This window comes from Oreochromis niloticus, linkage group LG5 (assembly GCF_001858045.2).
Source record: "Oreochromis niloticus isolate F11D_XX linkage group LG5, O_niloticus_UMD_NMBU, whole genome shotgun sequence".
In the NCBI taxonomy this organism is placed as follows: domain Eukaryota; kingdom Metazoa; phylum Chordata; class Actinopteri; order Cichliformes; family Cichlidae; genus Oreochromis; species Oreochromis niloticus.
The window spans coordinates 29170403-29197134 of record NC_031970.2 but is presented as its reverse complement, the minus strand read 5'-3'; the positions used below and the strand labels follow the sequence as shown (position 1 = coordinate 29197134).

General features: G+C 41.8%; 1 protein-coding gene across 36 annotated transcripts in view; it reads left to right on the top strand.

The window, feature by feature from the left end:
- Positions 1 to 26732, top strand: part of magi1b (membrane associated guanylate kinase, WW and PDZ domain containing 1b) — a 135577-nt gene that overhangs the window by 52933 nt on the left and 55912 nt on the right. For all 36 annotated transcript variants that reach the window (XM_019358702.2, XM_019358693.2, XM_019358694.2 and 33 more), the window contains exons 2-3: positions 2603 to 2719; positions 25470 to 25589. In XM_019358702.2, the coding sequence (XP_019214247.1) occupies positions 2603 to 2719; positions 25470 to 25589 (237 nt within the window). The remainder of the gene's footprint in view (positions 1 to 2602; positions 2720 to 25469; positions 25590 to 26732) is intronic.

The window sequence follows — 26732 nt, the reverse complement described above, 5'->3', positions numbered from 1 at the left end:
TGACTTGATTTGCTTCTCACATCTGGATCTTGTATCCTGAACAAATCCTAATTGTATTTTTATTTTGCTTTGTTTTATTGTGTTCCTTTTATATTTCTCTGTATTTATTATTTGTATGCTTTTGTCATTTTAAATACTCAACATTCTTTTTGATTTTAAATGAAAATCAAGAGCAGATGTGCCAGATTAAATGTATTAGGACTTGATTTTTGGCGTAGAGTCTCACTTTAATATCGAGCTCTAGCAGGTAATTTCAGTTTTAAGGAAAAAAGGCTTAAGCAGCTTCCTTGTAATGGTGTGCTTTAGTACCAGCCTGGTCTATGCAGGTAGTTGAAATTGGGTCAGACTTTTCCCTAATGCTTACTGTTAAATGCCGTGTTTTGACACCAGGTGGGGATCAGTGGATAGCCTTAATTGTCAGCTCTGTACAGGAGCAGAAGGATGACAGATAGCGCTATCTACTTAATCAACATGTCCCGATGTAATTATCTTCTTATCATTCACTACTCCGGCAGTCCTTTAGGGTCTTGTTATTCATACTTTTGTGACTTTGAAGGATGGCTGCTCATTTTTACGAAAGCATCAAGATAATGGCACACAAAGAGAAAGTTGGGGGAGGACAGACTCAACGTAACTGGATTAGCTCTTATGCAATAGCTCCTTGAGGTGCTGTTGATGGCACACCCATCACCAACCACGTAAAAGGATTGTGCTAGCTTTCTTAAGCCTGTCTGCTTCATCTGAAAGAGTGACTCATCTTTTAATCAGCCAAAATTATGTATAGTGATGCACAAAAGCTGCTGCTGAGTTTGATGAGCGCTTGGTTTCGAGCCTGATTGGAACTGCAGAATTCAGCATTTCTGGATCTTGATTCATATTAGTGGCTACACATCTTTATGGCTAAAAATATACTACAATATCAAGTTAACATTACTAGGAAAAACCTAAATTGTACTATGTTGTGTCGTCATTCACTTTGGGTGACCTTTTAGTAATATTGCAAGGAGTCCAGTCCGAATTTCACACTGGGTCACACAATCAGTCTGAAGTCTGGCAGTAAGGATTACCCACGGCTCTCTAGTAATTGTGTACATGAGCACATCAGAGAGTGCATTAGGCTCTCTGTTGGCGTGAGAGTTGGCTTGCGACCTGTTGTGAGGATTACAACTGAGTGATATGTCTGTATGGGACGGTGCCAGGAGCAGCATCCCCTCCCAACAGCATGCTCAGATAGTGATGGAAGACTTGACCTCTTTTTATAGACAGCTTACGCATCATCGATTAGTAAAACTGATTTATAACGGTTCACGTTTGCAGTGGTCGAAGACCCCAGTTTATTTATACCTGAGTGAATTACATTTCAATATACGAAGCTGGATTAACTCCTAGTAAGGAACCTTGCGATAAAAAATGTGATCTACGGATGCTTTTTTTTTTAGAAATTAAGAAAAATATAACATTTGATCTTTTTATTTAAAATAGAAAAATGAAGATGAGAAAAAAACTACAAATTCAGAGGAACAACAGTTAAATGTGTTCTATGATGACATTTTAATTACCCGACTGCTTCCAAACCACAATTTGATAATTTGCCCATATGTTTCTGCATCTACTTTGTGCTTCTTCATGTATATTATCATGCATCACAGACAAAATATTTGGTCACAATCAAATAAAAGGCAGACACACCATACCTGAGCCTGTGCATGTTGTGCTTCCATTGTAGGGTCATATAATTAAAAACAAAAACAATATTTTCTGCTAACCAATGCAGAATGCTCTTCTGTACTTTGCTAACAATCTCAATCATCTTATTAAACACACACACCGGCACGCATGTACAGACATATACACACACGTACACACAGTTTCCATGGAAACAGAAACCAGGGCCTTTTATGACTGGTTGTTTGCCCAAGACAACCAAAAATGGTCTCAGCAGCCATGCAAAGATGGGAGATACATCATTTGTATAATGAATAATGGGACATACACTAATGAAGAGAATAAGATGTTTGTTGTTGCCTGAAGGAGTCTTGAAATTGAATCATGAAATTGCCATCGAGTATAAATTGAGTGTAAGACATCTCGCCTCTTTTTCTCTGTTATGATCTCAGACTGCTTGTGATACGTTTAAACACGTGTGGAACTGCCACTAACGTGGACAGTATCTGTAATAACCACACACAGGCACAGATTCAGAGCAAACACACACACACACACATACTGCCCTTCAGTTGCCTAATGTGTGTCTGAGGTGCAGATGGCTAAACGGTAGGAGGGCTGCTTCTGTGTTAGCCATGGTGCTAGCAGTCTTAGATTTGGCTAGTCCTGGCCTGGTGGAGCGAGCGTCTGCAGCCAGCTACCCCCTCTCAGTGACGATGGCAAGTGTACAATTCACGGCTGTGCACTCGCTCAGCATCAAGCTTTACTGTAGTTACAGGATAGACCTGTGTATTTCTTTTCACTGGAGCCAAGCGGTGTGGTCATTTGACGCTCCGCTGTGGATTAACAGTGTCATTTTGGCTCTTGTGATGTTTTTGTGTGTGCTGGCCTGCTTTTTACTTCATTTGTTTTGATACATTTGTGTTCACAATCACAGGAAGCAAGCTGACCAAGGACCTGAAGCAGTATCTGAGCCAGCGCTTCCAGAAGTCCTCGCCTGACCACGAACTGCAGCAGACCATCAGAGACAACCTCTACCGTCACGCCGTGCCTTGTGAGTCCATGACATGTCTTTTGCTGAATCCTTCTTGTCTCTTTCACAGTTTGTATGCATTCAAGAAATATATGAGACTTGCATCAAAACACATAATTAAAGGAATCATACAAACGCATACATCAAAGTCTGTCCAAGTGTACAGTAGATGCTAGGGAACGTGACCATCAGTCATTTATCCAGTGCTCTTCCTCTTCCTCACATCAGCAACAATATTCTTAAAGAACATGATTAACCATCCCTAAATACTCTTTAAGCAGTAGCGTATTACCGTTACTATGGGACAGTGTTGTGTAAGCATCCAAACAAAATCAGAAAACTCTTCGTTTAGGTCAGTGCACACCACCGTCTCACATCCAGGCTTCATTAGTTTTAGATCCATGTATGAATGAGTTTGCTTGCCTCACACAGACCCTTTACCGCTGTTTCTAATTAAGCCTGATTGTTTGTCTTTAGACCAATATTGGCCGTGCAATTAGCAGGACTGATTGCTTCATATCCTCTTCCTGATAAACCTTATTCATGGCTTCATCTGTTTAACCACACAACGTTTCTGTTCATCCCGCTCTTCTGCCTTCTTTCCAAACTAATAATCGACTAGTCGACACAAAGCTAGGCACGCTGCACGCACCACCCATCCTGTCAAGTACTGTCCATTTAGATCAAGGGAAAAAATATCTGCTGTTTCCACAATGGCGAGTCTAGTCTGTGTAGGGTCATTGTTTTTTTTTCGAGAGCTTGAAAAGAGGAGGATGCTGGACTTCTTTAAGTTTGTGAAGATGTTTTACTGCTCATCCAAGAATATTCTTCACTTATTCGCACATTTATGGTGTGTTCCTGAATAAGTTGAAAGTTGGATTTTTCCTGCTCCCAGTAGGAACACCCTCTCAACTCAGATGTCCTACTCAGAAAGTTGGAGCAGCCCAGAGTTAACAGTCCAAGATGGCGGCACTGAACATAAAACTTCTCTGTAATGCCACTGTTGTGTATTTGTGACTCACTAAATAAGCCATACTCAGAGCACTGACCAGGCAAAAAACAAGTGTTTTGCTGAACTACTAGTAATAACTGGATTGTTCTACCTTGTTTTTCGTGTTTTTCTTCACATTTTTGGGAACATGCTAACTCAGGAGTGGCGTCACTCCCAAGTTCCAACATCTGAGTTCTGTGGTTTCTGGAATGCAGCCTTAACCCCTGGTGGGGATTGTGGTCTTTGGAGGTGGTCCTGACCTATTGATCATCTGAGTCCTCACATAAGCTACGGTGTGAAAAAGGCATTAGTATGACCAGGGGTTAAAGGTGAAACCACTGTAGGGCCTTGCCCCACCCTATCATTGAGATCCATTGAGGTTAGGTGTGAGTGTTGGAGTTAAGGGAACCTGGGAAGGGATCTCAAGACTGCATTGTAGGTGTCTGATACCTGGTATCATAAGCCACCACCTCTGTTCACCTTTTTGTTTTTTACTTAAGAAGCCTCTTGGATGAGAGACAACATGTCTTCGCAAACCTAAAAAAAGTAGAGTTGTCTTCTTTTTACCAGCATATAAGACAACGAATAGCCTAGTAGTATCTCATGACCACTGGATCAATAAAGGCAGTAAATATAGTACCAGTAGCTTTATCAGCATCCCTCTATCACTAACCATTATCTTCTCTGGTTGGATAATCCAGGAATAGAGGCCTGGTGTCTTTGATGTGTTTTTTCTTAGTGTTGATATAGCAGCCAGCAGCTATTTGAAAGCACATTTATTTTCTAATGCTGCATATTTCTCTCATATCTACTGCTTCAAAGTGGAATTAGACATTTGAAGTTTCATTCTTCTCTGCTCCAAGAAAAAAAACACTCGAATACAGTGTTGGTGCTAATGATGTGGTGTTATTGTATAAACGCCATAATAGCATTCTTATAGATGGATGATATTCCTAGAGTAGATTGATGCCTGATGCCAATTTTGACTTAACCTTGAATTGCACATAACATTGAAAGTGGTCCAGTTGGACCAATCAGAGGATAGTGAATCATTATCCTGCTGCTCGAGTTGGAAATCCCTACTTATCGTGGTTACAGAATGACTGACTTATAATAAGAGAGGGGGAAAGAGCAAAACTGCATAAATGATTGGCTTGTCTGCAAGTGTCTCTACTCTGTGGTGCAGTGATATAGTGATCTTTAGTAATATCCATCAGTCTCACAATAGCAATATTACATAATTTCACAATTTCCACAATAAAAACTTTGCTTGTGTTTTTTTTTTTTTAGTATAAATTAAAATCCACAGTATGCAAATTTCAATTAAAGTGTTCATCAGCGTTATTCAACAGCTAAATGATCTCCATGTCCTCGCCATATTAGATTTTAAGTTCATTTTTTTGGAATTGGATTTGAAAAGGATCTGCCGAAGGATGAAAATGTTCATGGTTCTTATCAGCTGGCTTTCTTTAATTAGTTTATTCATGGTCTCTCACACAAATTACTATCTGACTTTGTCTGCATTACCTCCACTGCCATATGTCATCTAGACACTGGTAGATGGTGGGAGGGGCTGGCCGTTTTAATTACGGAGTGGTCCGAGGCACACCAGTAAAAACCTCGCTGCTGTTGGCAGCAAACGGTGCATGAAGGTGTTCTCCGGGCCACATGTTTAATAGGACTCTAAAGTTTTCGTTGTCTTGGCTCGTAGAGGAGAGTCCATCTTTTACCAGAACATTGAATTCAGAGATGCTTTGCAACAGCTTAATATTTTCTTTGTGTTATTTGAGGTCATGTTGCATGGGGCAGTGACTAAATGTATCCTTACGCCCATCACAGCCGCAGCAAAGAGCACGTGTGTGTGAAATGGGTGTGTTTGCGTTTGACCTGCAGTTGTGTGAGGTCAGTGTTTATCTTTGTTTATAATGGTCGAATCCCTGATCAAGGCGCTTTCACATGTTCCTGTGCTCGTGTGATTTTTGAGCAAACAGAAGGAGAGAGAGGTCTGGTGTAATTTGGCAAAAATTGTAACGCAGCTTAATCAACCTTTCTACACTTTTATAGTCCTCCTGTCACTTTGACTGTCAGAGCGTTATAGGTCAAAATCCGTGTATTACCTGTGAGCTGCTTGACATTTAGCTCAGTTCAGTTTTATTTATATAGCACCAAATCACAGCAACAGTCGCCTCAAGGTTCTTTACATTGTAAGGTACACTGTACAATAAATGGAGAGAAACTGCAGCAATCAGGTGGCCCGCTGTGAGGAAGCACTTGGCGATGGTGGGAAGGAAGAACTCCGTTTTAACAGGAAAGCTCATGAAGGGGCAGCTATCTGCTGCGACTGGTTCAGGGTGAGGGAGACGAGAAAAACGCCAGGATCCAGATTCTTCAGCGCTCCAATGTCGGAACTCGGGAGTGACGTCGTTCCAAAGTCAGTGCATTATAGAAAAAACATGGAAAAACAGGTTTTGCTTTGGTTCTTAGCAAGGTAAAGAAATTCATTCAAGATTTATTCTGGAAATCGGCAAAAATATCACACACACTGGTTCCCTAAACAACCACTAGCAGCACGTGTACGCAACAAACAGTTTTCAGTGCGTGTTTGCTGCCTGCTGTCCATACGCAACTTCACTATATCTTAAACTTGAATGTAGCTTTATTAAAAAAAACAAAAGCAGCTGGTGTAAATGTCCTAATACTCAGTTTCAGAAAAAATGGTTAGACACACTCGCTTCATAGAAAAATGATTGGAGGCTATTTTACCATCCAAGCAGCAGTTTTAAAAAGGCACAGTGGAATTGGACTAATTATATAGTTAAGGGGTAAAAACCAGATAAAAATTAACTTTTAAAACATGGTTGGAGAAATGACTAACAAGAAGTGCAAGAGAATTTTCCACCTTTAGGCAGCTCTCTTAAACTGTCTGATTTGTTGTCATTTGTTCATAAACTAGTTTCCTCACTCGCATGTCCAAAAAAGTCAGCTGACCCTATAACCCTGTTAATATTTGAAGCACAGCACTCCCACCCTCCCCCATCTGCCGAGGCATTTGTCTGCTTCCCTTGTGGTCATCCCATCTGTACGTCAAACATTCCCAGTCTCCCATTATCCCCACCGACCCTCCACTCCCTCTATCCTCCTCCTCCTCATTCCTGACCCCCCCAACTCATGACACCACTGCCTCTCGTCCTCCCGCTGCCACTGCTGCTCCCGTTCTCCCTCTGTATCAGTCTTTGTCTTCCTCTTTTCTTTTTTCCTCCCTGCCAGTTACAACGATCGGAGCAGTAGCAAGAAGAAGACGGTTGCTCTGTGGGTTTAATACCTGATTTTTAAATCTCACCGTTCTGTGTCGACAAGCCTTGAAAAGGGAGCTCTGATCTCGCCTGCATCAAGGCAAGTAAGCAGTATTGTCTGCTGTAGTTGTTGTGATGCTGATGGCTTGGGGATCGCTCCTCAAATGGAAAGGGTTTGCACAAGTCTGTGTTCACGTGCGTGTGTCTGTCTGTGTGTGTGTGTGATGATGAATTGCGGGACTAGCAGTGCAGACGATTGGACGACCCGTATATAGGCTAAGAGGACGGCTTGGAGGGAGGTGTGGGCTGAAGCTGTGGGGATCGAGATGGGGGTAGGGTGGAGTTTGGGTGTGGGAGGAGGGCAAGAAGGGGGGGGATGGGCAGAGAACAGAAAAGAGAGAGGGGATGGAGAGATTGGGGGACAAACACACTCAAATCAGTGTTGATTCTAGCTAGCTAGTCAAGCTAACATAAACATGAATAAGCATTTAGATGTATAACCTGTGGCTGGATCAGAGCTCACTGTCCTGTCCAGTACGAGCGGGTTTTCGTCTGTGTCAACAGGGGACGCACAAGCCGCCTCTCTAGTCATGGTTTAAAAAATTGCAGCCGGAGATGCAATCACACAGTGGTACCTCAACAAAGCAAAAGAAATGCACAAAGCTCTGAGAGTGACGGTGCCCTCTCTAAGCAGCCAACAAAGTCAAGTAAGGCACTACAAGGTAAAAACAAGATCTAGATCTAAACTTGAGGCTATTTTTTTTTTTTTTTCTTCGTCAACTGAGAAGAGGATGCATGTCAGTCAAATGATCCGTGTGTCTGGTATCTGTCACGCACTATGTAAGGGAAGCTTTCCTAAGTGTATTTGAACATGTCTTTTCAACAACACATCCTTCCTGTTAAACCAGTTCTTTGTTGAATTAAACCATCTCTCAAAGCCAAGTTTGCCACCCGCTGGACTCCAAACACCTGACGCCATGGCCATACTTGAGTGCAACTTTTGTACTGAGACAGAACTATACTTGGCATTATCTCAGTAGTCCATCCACACCACACCCGCTGACATCTGCGAATTAAAATAATCTTCTGAAATACATTTATCTCTTTATGTCTGAAGTTAAGCTATAGAACCAGGGGACAGTTAGCTTAGCCCGACAACTGGGAAGAGGAGGAAACTGTAGCCAAAACCAACAGTACATTTGTGTCTGCGCATTTCAAATACTGCTGCAAGGCTTAGCTAACCAGCTGCTGGGTATAGCTTCATGCAGACATAGGAACATTGTTGTTGTACAGGTTTATTTTCTGTTTTTGCTGACTTTTTTTTTTTTTTAAACCACAGGGGTAGGGCTCTAGGTCACAAAACAGCATCTCTGTATTAGTTGGAGCACACTTAAAATGGGGGGTTCCCAGCATGCTGCAGGTAGATGAAGCCAACTGTGCAGGAAACAGTAACTGCCGAATAGGCAAAATGTTTTTTGGGTTTTTTTTTACAACACCATTATCAGATCAAAGGATTGCTGCCATACAGGAGATTTGTGATAGATCCCTTGGAGCATAAGAAGTATTACACCTTGTAGATTAAATGCTAATATTAGTGCTAAAATTCCAGTGTCCAGCAGTGAATTACTTTTCCTGATGGCAGTTGCTCCTTTGTTACATTTTAAAATTAAACTTTTGAGCTCTGCAGTCTATCAACACCACACTCAAAATAAAGTGAGATTTCCATGCATGCAAATTTCATGTGACCTTTGACCCTACTCCATTGTATATCTTTGCACTGCATTTCCCAGCCCCCTTCCTTAACAACAAAGCACAACGTAACAGCTTCTTCCACTTGGAAAGTTTAAAGATGTTTTTTCTTGTTTGTCCATATTTCAGCTTGACTCTCACATGAAGGACCTTTGAACTCATTCTTTTGGGATTGTTCTGCAGTTATCCCGGTTGATTAGTTGTGTTAGAGTTTGCCAATTTATCTAGCAGACTTGTAACCTCTATAAATATCGGCAGTGTAGGAATTGGGCTATTTAGCTCCTTCTTTTGTGTTTGACATGTAAATTTACGCAGCTCCAGTCTCACTTCAGTCCATTCCTCTGTGGCCAGCTCTCATCTCACCCCATAACTCCACATCTTTATTTTTCAACATTGCTGCAAAAGGTTCCTCGTCACATGTCGGTCAAGGATGACTTGCCAGGAACTTGTTCAACAGCCAGAGCAAGCGTACGCGTTTGTGTGTATAAGAACATCAGTGTCCTGAGAGGAGCAGTGGAACAAGAGGTGTCGTTGGGATCCGATGGGATCTATGAGAACAAGAAAGAATAGGGGTGAATAGCCAAGAGAAGGGGAGGGAGCAGGGGGAAGTGGGCGGGTGCATGTGGGTGCCTGCGAGACGGGAAACAGCGGGGCTCAGTCAGCGAGAGAGAGACTGAAGCTCAGCTCAGCGCTGGTGTGTGTGGGTATGAGACGGGAGCGCATTATAAGCCAGTGTGTGGATGCTGCTTAGCTTAGCTCTCGTTAGCTTAGCATCACAAAGCCAAAGCTGGACAGAGGACAGACACACAGGAGAAGGAAGGAGAAGGTGGAAAGGAGAAGGAACTGTGGAGCTGCACTGTTTGTTTTTTGGGTTGTTCCCCCCCCTCCTCCTCATTCCTCATCTACACCTGATTGGATTTTTTTTTCCTCCTCCTGTCTCCTGTTGACGTGGTGTTGTTCTGTGGACTGTAGTGGAAGCAGCAGAAGCCCCCCCCCCCCTCAAAGGCTCCCTGATTGAGGTATTTTGATTTGTTTTCTCTTTGCAAAAGAGACACTGAGGGTTGCTGTGATTTAATGGTTGGGGGTTGGGATGGAGAGAGGGATGGAGAGGCAGGCGATGGGGATGGCTGTGCATCAGGCGGAAGGTATGAGGAGCAGAGCGAGGGAGATGGAGGCACATCGCTGGCAGTAATGGAGGCTGATGTGTTGTGGTCAAACGGAAGCTGTGTGTGTCTGTGTCTGTCTGTCTCAGGTATGCTCGTGTCTGTGTGTATTTTTGTCTGTGGCCCGACTCGCTGCCCCCGTGTGTGTGTGTTTGTGCAAAGTGTCACTTCCTGTTTGTGAATGTACAGTGTGTGTGTTTGTGGTGGAAGCTCTTCAGCCCTGTGATGGCTCTGTTAAGGCTGTGTGATCTGTTGACATGTGTGATCATTGGAAGCCATTACCTCCAGCAGCAAACTGCCGCCTGTATGTTTGTCTGCCTGGAGCTTCTGGGATGCTACGGTTAGCTTTTGCCTTTCTTTCATCCTTCCTCTTTCTCCCCCCCCCAACCTTTCTTTTCTTTTCTTTTTTTTCTTTTCTTCGATCTCATGTCTGGATGACCCCCTCCCCATCCCCATCCCTCCTCCCACCCCGCCCCTCTAAATGGATCGTTTTAGAGCCTTTCTTTTCCATTTTCATGTTGCTGTAGGTAGTAGCTAGCCCATGGTGCTTTTTTTCTTTATGGGTGGAATAAAAAAAGACAAAGGCCGGCTGTGAGTGTGTGCGCGGGGGCATTTTCAGGCAGGTTTCTGCCTGATTTAGCTTCACGCTGCACTACTGGCAGTGGATTTTATTAGCTCTCTCCTTTTAACCTGGTCCTCATCTATCTGTATGGGAATCATATGGGGCTGAATGAATTTCTTATAAAGGGAAGGAATGGAGAACATAGCAGGTCAAGAGAAATCCTGCTGTAAACTCATTGTGGTGTGTGTATTTGTATGTTTGTGTGCGTTGTCTCTTATTTGCATGCCTCTTTCAGCCAGCCAGAGTGGCGAAAACTACCTCCCCTGACTCAAATCACTCAATCGCAAATGAAAAGCAACTATAGGTATAGAAAAACCCCAACAAAAATGGCCCCTTTTAATATTTGTTTGCCCATCATCACCACATAAGGGAGATTGTTTGGGGTGTTGGGGTTGTTTGAAAGCCTGGACAATGGGCTGCAACTGCTCCTCTCCTCAAACCTAAAAAAGCCAAAAAATAAAAAGCAAAACAAAACAAACAAACAAAAAAGATGTAATGTAACCAGAAACGTGAGGATTGGAAAATGCTGGAATTTGTGGTTTGTGCTTTTGGTTGGATTAACCCTTTACTGAGACAGATGGCCTCATCCCCCTGCCGTGGTGACAAACCCCAGTCAGCTTGTGACCCCTCCTGCATTTGTGTGTGTGTGTGTGTGTGTGTGCGTGCGTGCATTCTTACACCAAAAGGGGAAGAGAAAAAAGAAGGGAAAAAAACACTGGCAGGCTTGCTCTGGCCAAGATGGTGGATGGCTCTGTTTTGGTTTTGGACTATAGCGACAGTCTGCTACCCCTCCACTTGTGTGTGTGTGTGTGTGTGTGTGTGTGTGTGTGTGCTTGTGCTTGTGCATGCGGTTGTGCGTGTCTTGAAAATTATCCATGAAGACATGCCTCAGTATCTTCTTGGAAAATGTGGACTAGCCGGCTAGCTTTGACATGAGAGCATGTTTATTGTGGAGACTGAGGGAAATGCTTTTGTAATAGCTTCTGCACAACAGTTGGGTCTAAGACTGTAGCCAGATTTCTGAGGCAGGCCCATAATCCGTGCTGCTTCCTTGTCGTTTTCCACCAGCTACATACAGTATTCTTTAAATTGGCACCTATTTAATCAAAGCAGATGCTCTAATAAACCACAGTGAATCAACAAAATGTGGCCAGTTTGAAGGAAAAAACCCAGAAAACTAGGCTATAATTGCCTTGTGTGTGTGGTGCCCCGCCTCTTTATTCTTGTCTTGTGTTTAATCTACCAAAAGCGAAATGCGTAAATACTTTCCAAAATAAGTTTTTCTTTTTTATTACAATTATGGAATTTTTGTAATGAGTTTGACTAAAAAATAAATTGTCTGGATATTGACACAGTTATAACATAAGAACACACCAGGCACTTTGTGTCCCATAGGTTTATGTGTTAGGTGCCGTGTCTAGTTAATTGGAAGAGTTGGAGACTAGTACAGAGGGCTACATATAAAGCAGGGGTGGGCAACTCCAGGCCTCGAGAGCCGGTGTCCTGCAGGTTTTAGATGTGTCCTTGATCCAACACAGCTGATTCAAATGGCTAAATTACGTCCACAACACTTCTTGTAGTTCTCCAGAGGCTGGTAATGGACTAATCATTTGATTCAGGTGTGTTAACCCAGGGTGAGATCTCAAACCTGCAGGACACCGGCCCTCGAGGCCTGGAGTTGCCCACCCCTGGTATAAAGCCTTTTGTCTCTGGGGATGGCTACATAAAATCAGCCTCATGTGACCTCAAGACAATGATATTTGACTATGAAGATGTTTTTAAAAGATCCTGGTGTATCGAGTTTTAAGGACATGTGCTTGCATGACCTCTCTAACCTGCTATTTATTGCTGCTAGATGATGTCAAGACTTCATTTGCAGCTGCTAGCATACTATGACTAAAAAAAATGACCAAACTCTGAAATGTTTGGTGTAGATTTTTAACCAGAATGCCTTTTAGTGTTAACTGTTACCCCCATAAAGATGACATCTGGCAACCTCCCCCAAGTTTTGGCACATAACTATACATCAGGGGTGGGGAACTTCAGGCCTCGAGGGCCGGTGTCCTGCAGGTTTTAGATCTCACCCTGGGTTAACACACCTGAATCAAATGATTAGTTCATTACCAGGCCTGTCGAGAACTTCAAGACATGTTGAGGAGGTCATTTAGCCGTTTGAATCAGCTGTGTTAGATCAAGGACACATCTAAAACCTGCAGGACACCGGCTCTCGAAGCCTGGAGTTCCCTACCCCTGCTATATATCAATAAAGTTGTGGTTTGACGACCATTAGAATAGGTTATAGGTTTTTCCAAAGCCCTAGTAAACTGTATATGTAGATATCACCCTCACTAACTTGTGAAGCAGCCATGAAATATGACCACTCTGTTGAGAAAAGAGACAGAAAGGTTACATCTAGCAGTCATCTGATAGGGAAAGAGTTAATATTAGTAGCATGCAGTGTATTATTCTCAGTAGCCAGGCACAAACAATGTCTTCTCTTTTACTCGACGCAAAATATAAGCGAATCCTCTTTGTCCTTCACATCTGGATTTTGGTATCACTGGTCATTTACATAAGTGCTGTAGCCAAAAGGAATTAAGCTGTAATTATACTTCTGGATTGTATGACATCATCAACATTAGAGCAGCAAAACAGGATTTGGGCCTACGGTTGGACTCGGTGTGAGACTTGAGGAGAACCACAGTTCTCCACCATTCAAACCCGAAACGGGAAGAGTTTTGCCCGACCACACAAGCTGCTGTTAAAACTGCCAAGCGTACTGGAGACAGAGAAATCACAAATGAGCAGATCAGAGACTGGGTGGAGCCTGTGGTCTTAATCAATGAACTGGAGAAGTGATGGAAGCAGAAAGGAGTGATGGGGGGAATGGAAGCAGAGGGAGTGAACATCACAAGTCCCTGCGGACTATCCACCGGGTCGTGTCATGAAAGTTTTAACCAACTTATGCAGATAACAGCTTCTGTTCTACCCTAGCTCATACATACAACCTGGCATACATTGTGCCTTGTATTGTGTCTGTGTGTGTGTCTTATCACTTGTAGAAAAACAACATTTTGTCCAAATATGCTGTCAGAGTTTAGGAGTGGTGCCATTGTCTCCGTGTCAGTCACAGACCACTTAAAATGCACTGTTTCAAATAACTCCTGTCCTGAGTGACCTGAATGCCAGCACACAAGCCGAATAAGAACAGCTGGCTCTATTAATAGAACAATTATGATAATGAATCATTGCCAAACACATTTATGATGGCCTACTTTTCACTCACAGCACTGATCACTTCAGTGGTGAAAGTGTTGAAACAAACAATGATTGTTTTAATATGCTGCTTTTATTTCTAAATCCAGAAACCCTCTAATCTATGAATTGCAATGTTTTCTACCTCACCTTGTATGTTGTTTCTCTGAACCTCGATGTTTAATGACATTTGTTTTTTAGGTCATACTGGTCATTCTGTTGATATAGCGTGTCTATATATATATATAGTGTGGGCATACCCTGAAGTGCTCCATTACAAAACTGATAAATTATTTTCAGCACCAATACAGATTAGTTGGAGTCAATTTGACAGTTTGCAGTAAAAAAACAAAAAAAGAAAACAAAAACAAAACAACAACCAAAAATGCAAAAATCATGCTGTCAGTTTTTAAAATGACTCCATACAAAAAAAATCATTAAATGTATTTTTTCATGTTATCTCTACATGAAAGAACCTTGTGCATGCTTCCTAAACCTCTCACCTGAACTGCTACAGCCTGCAAATACACTCCTCTGTGCCTGTGTGTGGCACAGTATCCTTTATTGATATATCTGATAGCTAAACAATTGCACTGAATAAAAAAAGACTGATCAAAAATTATTTTATTTCGAAAGGGTGCGTGTGTGTAATCAAATACATTATGGTTTTAGATAGATCCTGCAAATGTTGTATACAGAAATTGCTGCAGTCTGCACACTATTGCTAATTATAACCATACAGTGTGACATGTGTGCATTAACCCAGTTCATGTTGCTTTTTTAACAATGCTGTTACGTCATCAGCAGTGACAAAATAACTTCTGTGAAATGCTCTCTGGTGTGGCTGTTGCAGATTAGGCAGGTATTGATCACGTGCAAAAACATGTTTAAAAAGTCGGCACATGTGCGCCAGTAATTTGTTTTGGATGTGAAAGAATTCATAAAGAAGTGCAGTTTGGACAGGCTTGACTGAAAAGTCTTTTAATTCAAATGTCAGGTACACAGTAATTGTTTGGACCAGTTTTTCAAGGTTAGAACTATTATGATGATGTTATTTGGATACCCTGACCTGGGTCACTGCTTTTTTTTTTTTTTTTTTAGTTGAACCTCTTATTTCCATGGTGACCTTCATCATCACCATCATCTAGAAAGGCTCAAACCCAGAGATTCGCACTACGAACCACCTTGCTGTAAATCTTTCCCCCTTAAGGACAACATTTGAAGACCCTCCCATACCCTTTACTGCTATATCAGTAAAGACGTGATTTAATGATCATTAGAATAGTTTCAGAGTTTTTCCAAGGGTAGCTGCAGAGGCAGAGACCATAGGTCTGAAATATGACTGAAACTGCTTTTGGAAAAAAGCTCAAGGGTTACTCCAAGTTAGGGGTCCAAGGGGTTAAGAGTTAAAAGACCAGCTGATAGTAATATCAAAGAAGTATATTTCAGCCTGGTTCTTTTGCCTCTTTTTAAACCATGACAGCTTAAAGATTTAAGCGAGCTGAAGATGCCCTAATGATTATTGCCAAACTAAAGCATCAAACTGAATCAAATAAAGATGTCACGGAGGGCGACTTCCCAGCTCCCAGCTATGATGACAAAGTCATCCACGGAGTCAAGCCCTGCGTTGTCCTTGTGGAAGGAATTAAATGTAGGTCACCACCAAAATGAAAGGCCCGGCCTCGGCCTGGGGGGATATGTGCCCAGGGTCCTCTGTTGCTCTGGGGGAATGCAAGTGTAGGAAATAAACAGATTTATCACACGTGGCTATTTTTAGAAGCTGTGTGCATGCCTGTAGAGCCTCCTTCTACTTCTTTTTCATCTGCCTTAATGCCATTGTGTTAAGAAAATATGGCTAAGATTACTTTTATGTCTTTTACTTTGTCACTGACTGTCATCTGACTCAGTTGTTGCCCAGCTACTGAGCACTAGAACATCTCCTATGTTAGGTCTTCTGTCTCCTACTATAATTCATTAAGGTTTAAGTCCTTATAGACTTCTGTCCTTCATAGTGTTGTGGAATATGTTTCAGTGAAGAATACTTGTTGTCATGCTCTTATGTCATTGTACTCTCAAATCTAACTGAGATATTATCCACTGACTTCTCAAATGTTGCTAAACCATGTGTCCAACCTTGTATCCAGTAAAGTTAGAGAAAAAAAAACTACACTAAATATAATTAAAACTGAATGTAGTGGTTTATAAAAATCCCCCAAAGATGACACTTCAGATGTACAAGGATACCGAGACAGTGGTGAGGTCTGGGGCAGGAGTGACAGACTGATTCAAGGTGGGGTGGGATTACGTCAGGGATCGTCTCTGAGCCCCTTCTTGTTTGCAGTGGTGATGGACAGGTTGACAGATGAAGCCAGGCAGGAGTCTCCATGGACTATGATGCTCACAGACGACACTGTGATCTGTAGTGAGAGGAGAGAGCAGGTGGATGAGAGCCTGGAGAGATGGAGGCATGCTCTGGAGAGAAGAGTAATGAACGTCGGTAGAAAACATGTAGCTGTGTGTGTGTGTGAATGAGAGGGAGATGGGTGGAACAGTGAAGTCGCAACAAGCAGAGGTGGTGAGGGTAGAAGAGTTTTAAATACCTGGGGTCAACCATCCAAAGCAATGGACAGTCCACAAGGAGGGGTAAAGAAGAGAGTGCAGGCAGGGTGGAGATGAGTGCTAGTGGCGATTTGTGACAGAAGGATGGCAGCAAGAGCGAAAAAAGAAGGTTCACAAGATGGTCGTGAGACCTGCTATGATGTGTGGTTTGGAGATGATGGAGGGAAAAGATTAGAAATGAGTATATCAGAGGGACAGCTCAGGTTGAGCAGTTTGAGGATAAAGTTAGAGACGCAAGGCTGAGATGGTTCAGACACGCTCAGAACAGAGTACTGGATACACTGGAAAAAGGATGTTGAAGAGGAAACTGCCAGGGAAGAGTAGAGGAAGACCGCAGAGAAGACTCATGGATGCGGTGAAGGAGGACATGCAGAGGATATTAGGGATAGAGTGTGATGCAGACATGATCAAAACAGCAGATATTTGGATATTTTACAGCTGATGACATTAATAAGCAACAGGTCAGTAACAATAATTGGTTAGTGTCTTATACAAGGTTGAGCTTTTTAGAGGTGAAGGTGTGGAAGTGTTCACCATGCTGTGAAAGACTGCCTCGTCAACAGTTAAGTTCACCATGCATACTCTCAAAGAGGTGATTAATAAATGTTATTAAATATGGCTCTGTCAAAATGTGACTCAAACAGTTGGGTTTTTTCTCCAAAAAGATTCTTTTTTTCCAATTAAAACATGAGTGATTTATACATTATTATAAATCATTTGATCCAGTCTCCACACAGTGTCCCAACTTTTTTGGCTACTTGGTTGCTTTGGGGAGATGATCCCTCAAAATAGTCTACCATCAATTAAATATGGATGAGCTGCTTGGATTTCTCTGGCACTAGTGTTAGCTGTGCTTGAAGTTAGTTTGTGAGCATCATTATATCAGTTTTTTGTTTTAGAGCAGTAAATAATAAAGTGTACTGTATGCATGTTTTGTTTGATAAGTAATGAGATTACATGTAAATTCTTAGGCCATGTATTTGTGAAAGACAGTTATTGTTAGTCATCTTGTGTAAAGTCTGATATTTTTTTTTCTTTCTTTGGTATGTCACATGTATGACAGCATTAAACATTATTGTTCTCCTCGTCATTGAACCAAAATATGAACCTTGAACACCCCAGTTCAGTCTGGATAATGGGACAATGGCACAAAAGGAGGCAGTCTGATATTGATCTGCTGTGAGCCGAGTGACAGTTTAGACAAAGTGGGCAGGCCAAGGTCACAGCGAGGGTTGTGGCTAGTTGCTGTCATCTATTGATTGTGGTTTGAAAGACGTGCACGTGTAACATTATGCCCTTGATTGCTGATAAACCCGATTCTGCGAAATTCTGATTATTACTAAGGTCACTAAAGTAGTCATCATTCACTTGTTTTGTAAATACATAAAACTTCAGATGCTCAAGAATTATGAAGGTTTCTTTTACTTTTACTTGCCAACAGAAACATGCATGTGCAATCCAGATCTTTACACGATCAAAATAGCTGATTTAAAAGCGTTAGAAACAACTTTTGAACACTGCATCATTCAAGAAAAGGTTCAAGAGCAACTCAAATAACAAGCCCTGAAATTTTATCTGCTTACCAAGTTAGGAATTTATCAGTAAGGTTTTAGCAACTTTAATATAGTGAAACTAGGGGGGGGGGCATATACAAAACTTCAGCTAGTATCAGTAGTTTTCAGTGCAGCCGTAAGGTAGACAACACTGGAAGCCTGACAAACTAAATTCAATTCAATATTCAATTCAATTCAAAGCACTGACAACAAAATTGTCAGTGCAAATATCTTCCCAAGTGTTTACAAGGAATGCTGACTAATGTTGAGTGTTGCAATGCTACGAGAAAATGGCAGTGGGCTGGTTTTGGAGTCAGGAGCTGGGGGAGTTGCTGCAGGGAGGAATGTGGAGTCTGAGGGTATAGTGGAAGAGGGATATTAAACATTTCAGGATGATGACTGGGAGGTCACGGAGTTCATGAGCTTATCTGCCTATGAAACCTCTAACTGTGATGCTAGAGGAACATGGAGAAAATGGAAAGAATTACAGGGAGTGTTTCTTGAATGAAGAGGAGAGTGATCTAGTTTTGTTGGTGATGGGCTGTGTAGACCCTGAAGCAGATACTGTGGTAGTGAGTGAATACGTTTTTGATCGTGCTTATTAGAATGTAGTAAAGTTCAAAGTCAGAGGACTTCAATGTTTTTGCTGTAAGAACGTGCAGTCATTTCGGTTAATTTGACACTATCTGAACGTGGCGGCTTCTTCACTGAATGCACACCCTAAATACATTTCTGGAAGAGTATGTTACGAACATTTACACATCACTTTCAGCACGGCACATCTGAACACTATCCTATTAAGAGCTTGGCGTGCACAAGATAACAGCTGTGCTCATGTGTCTTGTCTTGATATTCGCAGCTCACTGACAGAAATGATTGATTTAGAGCACAGCAAAATAAAGAAATGACTGCTTTCTAACCTCTCTCACAGTCTCACTTTGTCCAAACTGCCTTCTTTAGAGACGAATGTAGTTTTTGTTCAGAAGGCAAAGATGGTGCCTAAATGCAACCGAATACAAACGTTGTGCACTTTTAGTTGACGGAGGCGCACACTGACCTCGCCATATACCTTTTTGTATGTTGCTTTTGCTCACTCACTGACAAAAAATCCCCCCAAAAAACAAACTTCCTGGAAGGAACTTCCACACATTATAACAGTTCAGAATAATGACGTTCAATCTGAGTGCTGACAAAGCCTTGTTGCCACTTGTTTCCAGAAATAGTTCCCCTGGGTTTACAGTGTTCCTTCGTTTATCGCTGGAGTTACGTTCTAAAAATAACCCGCGACAGGTGAAATCCGCGAAGTTGCGAACTTTATTTTTTACAATTATTATAGATGTTTTAAGGCTGTAAGACCCCTCACTACACACTTCCTACACTTTCTCAGACAGGCATCGACATTTTCACACGTTTCTCTCTTGTTTAAACGCTCTCAAAGTTCAAACCAAGTCCAGTATTATAGAATGAAACCAATGATCAAACCCTGATTTCAGGTCCAGAACATGGGAATAGAGCAGCTGCCAGAGAATTCAACATTAATGAATCAATGGTACGGAAGTAGATCAAGCAAGAAGAATGAGTTGAGTATAGTTTGACCTATCTGACTGTTTGGTTTCACTTAATGCGCCTTATAATCCTTTGACGTCAACACTGTTGTGTTTGTTGTCTTCTGCTAGCAAAGATTTATGTAAATTTGACAAGCTGGACGCATTCTGTATTGTACAGGAGACACGGCACAAGATTGATTGAAAATGGTGCAAAATTGCACCCAAAAAAATCCGCGAAACAGTGAGGCCATGAAAAGTGAACCGCGATATAGCGAGGGACCACTGTATTCCATACCTGCTGCACCAAACAGAAGAAACCAAACAATAGGGAAATAATTGCACTCCCTGTGTCGGTTAAATTAATCCCTTCATGAAGACAGCATCGATTCATATCTAACAGAAAATGACTGATTATATATTTGACTACAGACAGTTGAGCTGTCAGTTATAGTTGACTGATCCATTTACTAAAGTTTATGGATCCATTTCCATCAAAAAGTACAAAATTTGAAATCCTCAGTCATAAATTTGGTATCAGAATTAAGGTGCCGAGGTTTGACAAATCTGACCTTGTGCATTATAGGTCAGATGGAGTCCTGTCGTTTGTGAGATTTCATAGATGACACTACTGAGGATCGTTACAGTGAAAGTAACACATGTCTGATTGACAGTCCTCACTTTGAAATGATGGAGAAATTCAGTCTGAAGGGGCCTCTGTTAGCCAGGAACAATCGTATACCTGAAAATGGTATTTAGCCTTTTTTTTTTTAACCTCAACGTACAAAGTGAAGTTTGTCACTTGGTTACAATTAGGTTCACAGCCATCGTTGAAAAAGCCAGCCATGGCCATGTTTGATAGTGGACAGGTTGTCTACCTTCTGCTTTTACTTTTCTTAATTATTTGGCCAGTAAGTTAAGGGGCATCGAAGCGATATGATCATTGACTTTTCAAAAAAAATTTTTTAGCAAAGGTGGCCAGTATCCATTCCACCCCGCACCCAATAAGTACAGATGTGCTGAAATTAAGTTGCTCTCCTTGTAGAGTCTGATCCGATCACCATAGGTGGTACACAGCTTAGACAGGGCAGTGCCCCCTCTGTAGCTGTTATGATAATGAAGCGGTGTTTATGAGTGTATGTGTGTGCTGCAAAGGAGATCGGTGCATAAAGCTCCATTAGGTGATTACCCTCCACCCACACCCCCGTTATCCGTAGACCGTGCCATTTGGTGACACCTCCCTCCCCACTGTCTGTGTGCAGGCACTTACATATGTATGTTTTGGCTGGCAGAGGGGGAACAGCTGCTGATTATGACAAGGACACTGAGTAGGAAGTGTCTCCTTCTCAAACCTGTTTATACTATTACAGGCCAAAAGGTGTGTGTGTGTGTGTGCGTGTGTGTGCATGTTTGCCATTCACATATGAGCCAGAAGACTGCTTGTGACTGTGGGTATCTGAGTCAACCTTCTGCTGGGCTCAGCTTGCTGGTGTCTTATCTGTGGGAAGGAACAGACAAGCGGATAGTCAGGTGGACAGGAAGGAATAAAGGTTAAGCACAGCTCCATATGTTCACACAAACATGCGCAAAAAAGTCTTGATCCTACACAAAGTGGTTTGTTTTACTAGGAGGATATGCAAATGTATTTTTATTTTATTTATTTAATTAAGTTTCATTGCGATCAAGATCTTGCTTGCAAGTGAGCCCTAAGTTAAAAAAAATACTGCATATAACTTAATGGCCACTTTATTAGTTACCCCTTGCAAGTACATGTTTGGACCCAGTTTTACTTTCAGAACTGCTTTAATTCTTCATGGCAGAGATTCAACAAGATGCTGGAAATGCTCCACAGAGATTTTGATCCATATTGATATGACAGCATCACACAGCTGCTGCAGATTTGTCGGCTGCACATCCACGATGTGAATCTCTCGTTCCATCACATCCCAAAGGAGCTCCGTTTGATTGAAATCAGTGACTGTGGAGGCCATTTGAGTGCCGTGAACTCACTGTCATGTTCAAGAAAGCACTTTCCAATGATTTGCGCTGTGTGACACTGTGTGTTATTCTGCTGGAAGCGGCCATCAGAAGATGGGTCAGTTGGTACTAAGGGGCCCAACGTGTGCTAAAAAAAATATCTCCCACTCGATTGCACCACCACCAGCAGCATGAACTGGTTGCTTTCGTGTTGTTTATGCCAAATTCTGACCCCAGCAATGTTGCAGGAGAAATCGACACTCATCAGACCAGTCAACGTTTTTTCCGTCTTCTAATGTCCAAATCCATGTGAATTTGTAGCCTCTGTTTCCTGTTTTTAGCTGACAGTAGTGACACTCGGCGTGGTCTTCTGCTGCTGTACACCATCTGCATCATTTGATGTGTTGCAAATTCAGAGATGCTATTCTGAATACAAAGAGTGAAACAAGTCATTATTTAAGCCTTCCTGTCAGTTCAAAGCAAAAAGGCCGTTCTCCTCTGACACCAACAAAGACTTTTCACCCAGGGAATCACTGCTCATTAAATCTTTTCTTTTGTAGACCATTTTCTGTAAATCCTAGAGATTGTTGTTTGTGTGACAATCCCAGTAGATCAGCAGTTCCTAAAATACAAGAGTTCATCTGGCAGCACCAACCACTTAAACCACCTCTATTCCCCATTTTGACACTCAGTTTTAACTTGTGCAGGTTTCCTGGATTATATCAACACATCCAAATGCACCGAGTTGCTGCCATGTGATTGGTTGATTAGATATATGCATTGAAGAGCAGTTGAACAAGTGTAACTAATAAAGTTAGTGTACATATTTCTGAACAACAATCCTACACATATTAACACACAAATATAAGCTCTAGTGAAAGCACTTTCAGGTAATGGAGAAATTAAAAACCAGCAGAGCTTTAAAGCCACACTTTAAAAAAAACCCCACATTATGACAGTGACAGTATTTTTGAGGCTGTTGACCTGCTCTGTGTGCAGACATGCACACGGACCCCTGCTCTCACGACAGGCAAGTGGTTTTTCTTATTATGGTACTGCTTCTTTTACTCCACTTGCAGTAGTAGCAGTGATAGTTACCCTTGTAGTGAAGTGTCTGTGAGGACAAGTCTGAAGACCCTTGCATACTTGTTAATGTAGAAAAGTTTAACATCATCTTTAGATGGTTGTCTGGGTTTTCAGTCAGATATGCCTTATTATATTTTCACCAATCACAGCAGAGAGCCCCTTGCTGAATAAAACTAGTCCCAAGCCTCCGAGCTGACCCTCCAACACAGGCTTATTGGCTTTCTTGCAGCTCAGCTGTGCGAGATTAAGGTAGTTAACACACTAACGCACTGATCTAATATAAAATTAAAAACCTTCTAATCGGTCTGTCGGGGTTGTGTTTTGGAGGTTGAGGTTAAGTGTTCACTTTTAGACCTTTTTATTCTCACTAATTTTATAAATGGATTGCTGATGAATTCTGTCCTCTTAAAAAGACGTCAGTTCTTTCATTTTGTTGTGTACAACCTCTATGATGGCTGGTGTATACATATGTTTTGAAGCTATTGATATTAGGTAAGGTATTTGGGATTGACTAGTCACAGCCACTGCATACTTCAGAAAAAGAAACTTGACATTGCTTGAATTGTAGTGTTTTGCAGAATTTGCACACAGTTAGTCGTTAGTTCAGTATTCAGGGGATGTGTAGCAGTATCTTGAAGTGGGATGCAACGCGTTAATGGGTAGTGCTCAGTATCACGCAGGAATGTGAGTTGAATAGTTTAGGTTAGCAGCTTTATTGATGCTTTCCAAAACTGACCACAGGAAGTACCATTCAGAGGGTTAACCGACTGTGCGTGATGTAAATGCTGGCGTGTCATGCCTTACATCGTGCATGCTTTCTCTAATGGAGCCATAACTATGTGGTCCTATTTTTGACAAGGAAGTTGTGAAGCTAAAGGGGTCGTCACTGGAAACTTCTTTCTCTCACAAGGTAGCAACTTTCCTGCCCACATTGTATTATTCCTCTCATTAGCACAACCTCAGGCCCGGGATGCCTGTAGAAGCATAAATGACTTAAATGTTTCTTTTCTTTCCTTATAAAAAAGAGTATTTCATTGCTGTGTGTGTCATACAGTTGTAGTTAAGTTTTTTGGAGGGATGTTTTTGATGCAGTGGCAGCAGCTCTGAGCTACCAGCATTACAGTGTGACTGCCAGTGTCGTACCATTTTTCCCTTGATCATCTTCCTGAAATGCTAACGATGAATTTTTTTTTTCTTTCTACATAACACCCACCCACCCAACTCGACTCGTGAATACGCTGAAACCATTAAGCCCCAAGGCAGCCAGCTTTAGATGAACACCCTCACAACAAATCTCCGAGGCTTCGTTGTGTACACCAGTAGCTGGATTACATCAACTCTTAGCACAGTCGCAGGAGTCTCTATGCTCGGCTCTCAACCTGTCTTTCTTGCTCGTACCATTCCACAGTTTGGTCAATGGAGCTTTTGTGGGGAGGGGATATTGAATTAATTAGGCCTATAGCGATAACAGTGTCTTAACCCTGGGTGTAAGCCAAGGCTCTGCTTTTTTTTAACACCCCCTTTGAAACACTGGTCACAATTCTTCCTATTTAGTTTTCTAAGAGCAGCACCGTCTAAATGGAGTCGAATCAATGGCCGCTTTTGTATGCGAAGTGAACTGACAGTCGGCTGGACACTCTGGCTTGTCTGAGCACTCTTTACGGTTGACATTCGGCACAAAAAAATTCTGCCTGGGAGTGCGCAAAGAGCGACTGGTATCTGATTGACTTTAAATCAATTTCCTCTTGGTGCACAAGCGATTAGATGTTTGCGGGCGCTACTTGCGAATTCTGGTAATGCACAAGAAGATTATCCCTGTCTGTGTCCTTCATACAATGGCACATAACCGTGAAAGAATAGGCGATATACTGTAATAGATGATTGAGTTGAATATTTGTCAAGAATATTTGTATAAGAGATTCATTATCTTCAGACGCAGAAACCACGTCTCTCTGTGTGCATTGTATGCTTGCTCAAGTTAGGATGTGCGCATCTGTGATTTATCACCAGTGTCACCGAACGTGGCTGCAGTGGGAGCCTCTCCCCGTATCCTCACACATCTATTTTTACCAGCTTATTGCTTAGCAGCTCACTGGAGACAAAATGATTGCAAGATAAGACAGATCGGGAGATGGAAGAAAGGGGTTTCAAGGGAAGTAAGCAAAGCAGGGAAAGCCCTCTGCTGTCACTAAATAGAAGACAAAGATATTTTGCCATGGGCACTGGATGCTTTTATTTGTGCCAGAATAATTCGATTTTTGGAGTAGGATAAAATCAATTAGGTAGAGAGTGAGATAACGCTAAAGAGAACTTCAGAGCAGCGCGTACAATAGCGTGGAAATCACATTAGTCAGGCAAACATTGAATGGTTAAATAGAAACACAGTGTTTCGTGTGTAAAGCTGTTTACCGCTGGTGCCACACCGGCCAACTGTCTGCAGCCATTAAAGGCAAGTGCTAGAATTTCACAGGCTGCATGCCAATTCAGAAAGAGACACGCACACTCCCATTCCACCCCAGCACATATGGCAGGCTCTCACTGAGGTGCCACTACAATACTTCACACCCCACCTGAGAAATAACATCATAGCAGACAATTGATAATCATCCTTTGAGGCTCTGCTGTTTGCAACTCGCTCTGCACCAATTGCGATGGAGGCTTCTAATGCATGTTGATATATATGCATATCTGTAACGAGAGGATATAGGAACAGAAAGATGAGGATTATGGGGAGGAAGGTGGAACAAGTGTGTGTGGATAATCCCAAAGGGTGCACATGGCAGTTCATTTGACATCATAGCACTCACATTCCCAAGGTGATGAAATGTCACATAATGAAATGTTCTATCAAGTTTATTAAACAAGGGGGGGAAAAAAGAAGTAGTCTAACTTTACGTTTCTCTCTGTTTTTCTGTCTAGGTACTACCCGTGCCCCACGTGAAGGAGAAGTTCCTGGCGTGGACTACGACTTCCTCTCAGTAGAGCAATTCCTGGAATTGGAGAAAAGTGGGACCCTCTTGGAGATAGGAACATATGATGGTAAATTAGAAAGTTTGCTGTAGTTGACTCTTCTTGTTGGACCTTGCCAACTAAAAGGAAAAAAACCACCCTCCTGCAGACACCTGGACAGGTGAATCTTTGCAGTAGAACCAGCAGATCGAGCCTCCCGTCTCTACAAGCAACAATGTAAAACAAACAGGGTTTAAATCACTTTAAAACCTGCTGCTTGTATTGTATTAGACTCATTTTGTAGTTTGTTTGAGCTTTTGCTATTTTTATGAATAAGTGACACAGTGTAAAGGTGTGAAATTAACTGAATAACATTTAGATACCGCACTGAGCTAACAGTCTCCTGGAAGAGATACAAAGGCACAGGCGTATACTTCTACACGGTACATTTGTTCAACACAGACCCATTTTACGAATCTCAGACACAGCTCTCACTTTTATTCTGAGTGATAGTTGTCCACTAAAGTAAGTTAAACAAAATATAACCTGTCTCAGAAGAGGTGTTTCTGCTTGACTGGCAGATATAACTGCCTTTACCTTTAGCAAATGCTTGAAATTACTCATCCATTCATACAGTGTTAGCAAGCAGTGTAGTAGGACCCAGTGCGAATATTCTGATGTTTCAAATGTCTTGTTTGGGTTTACTAACCGGGCACAATAACAAGTTTGTGACTGAATGGTAAAACATTGTTGTTTTTGAGGCGTTTAAAGAAGTATTTGTCTCAGAACACAAAATTTGTGGATGTCCATTTTTTTTTCTTTTTAATTAACTCAAAGGAAGGTTTTGTGCAGGGACTTTGCTGCAAGTTACTACAGTAACTGAGCAGTTTTCAATTCTTTTTTTTAACTGTATTTATTTCCACACAAAGATACGCCCATAATGAAACTTGCAGAGAGCACAAAAGCCTCTGTCTTTACTAAGCAGAGGGCGCACACAGAGCTCTGCAACATGACAAGTCAACTGTCGTGTAGTTTGCTTTTTTTAAGTTTCCTATATTATCTATTACATAATGTTTTGAAATGCCTGTCAAAATACGGTTATGGAACTCAGACAGGTCTGAAGTGTGTGAGAGTAAAGTCTGAAGCTTTGTTAGGATCTAAAATGTGGTTCGAGACTGCATATAATAACTGACAGCTGAAACTACAGTATGTAAACACCCGTCCACCTTCTTC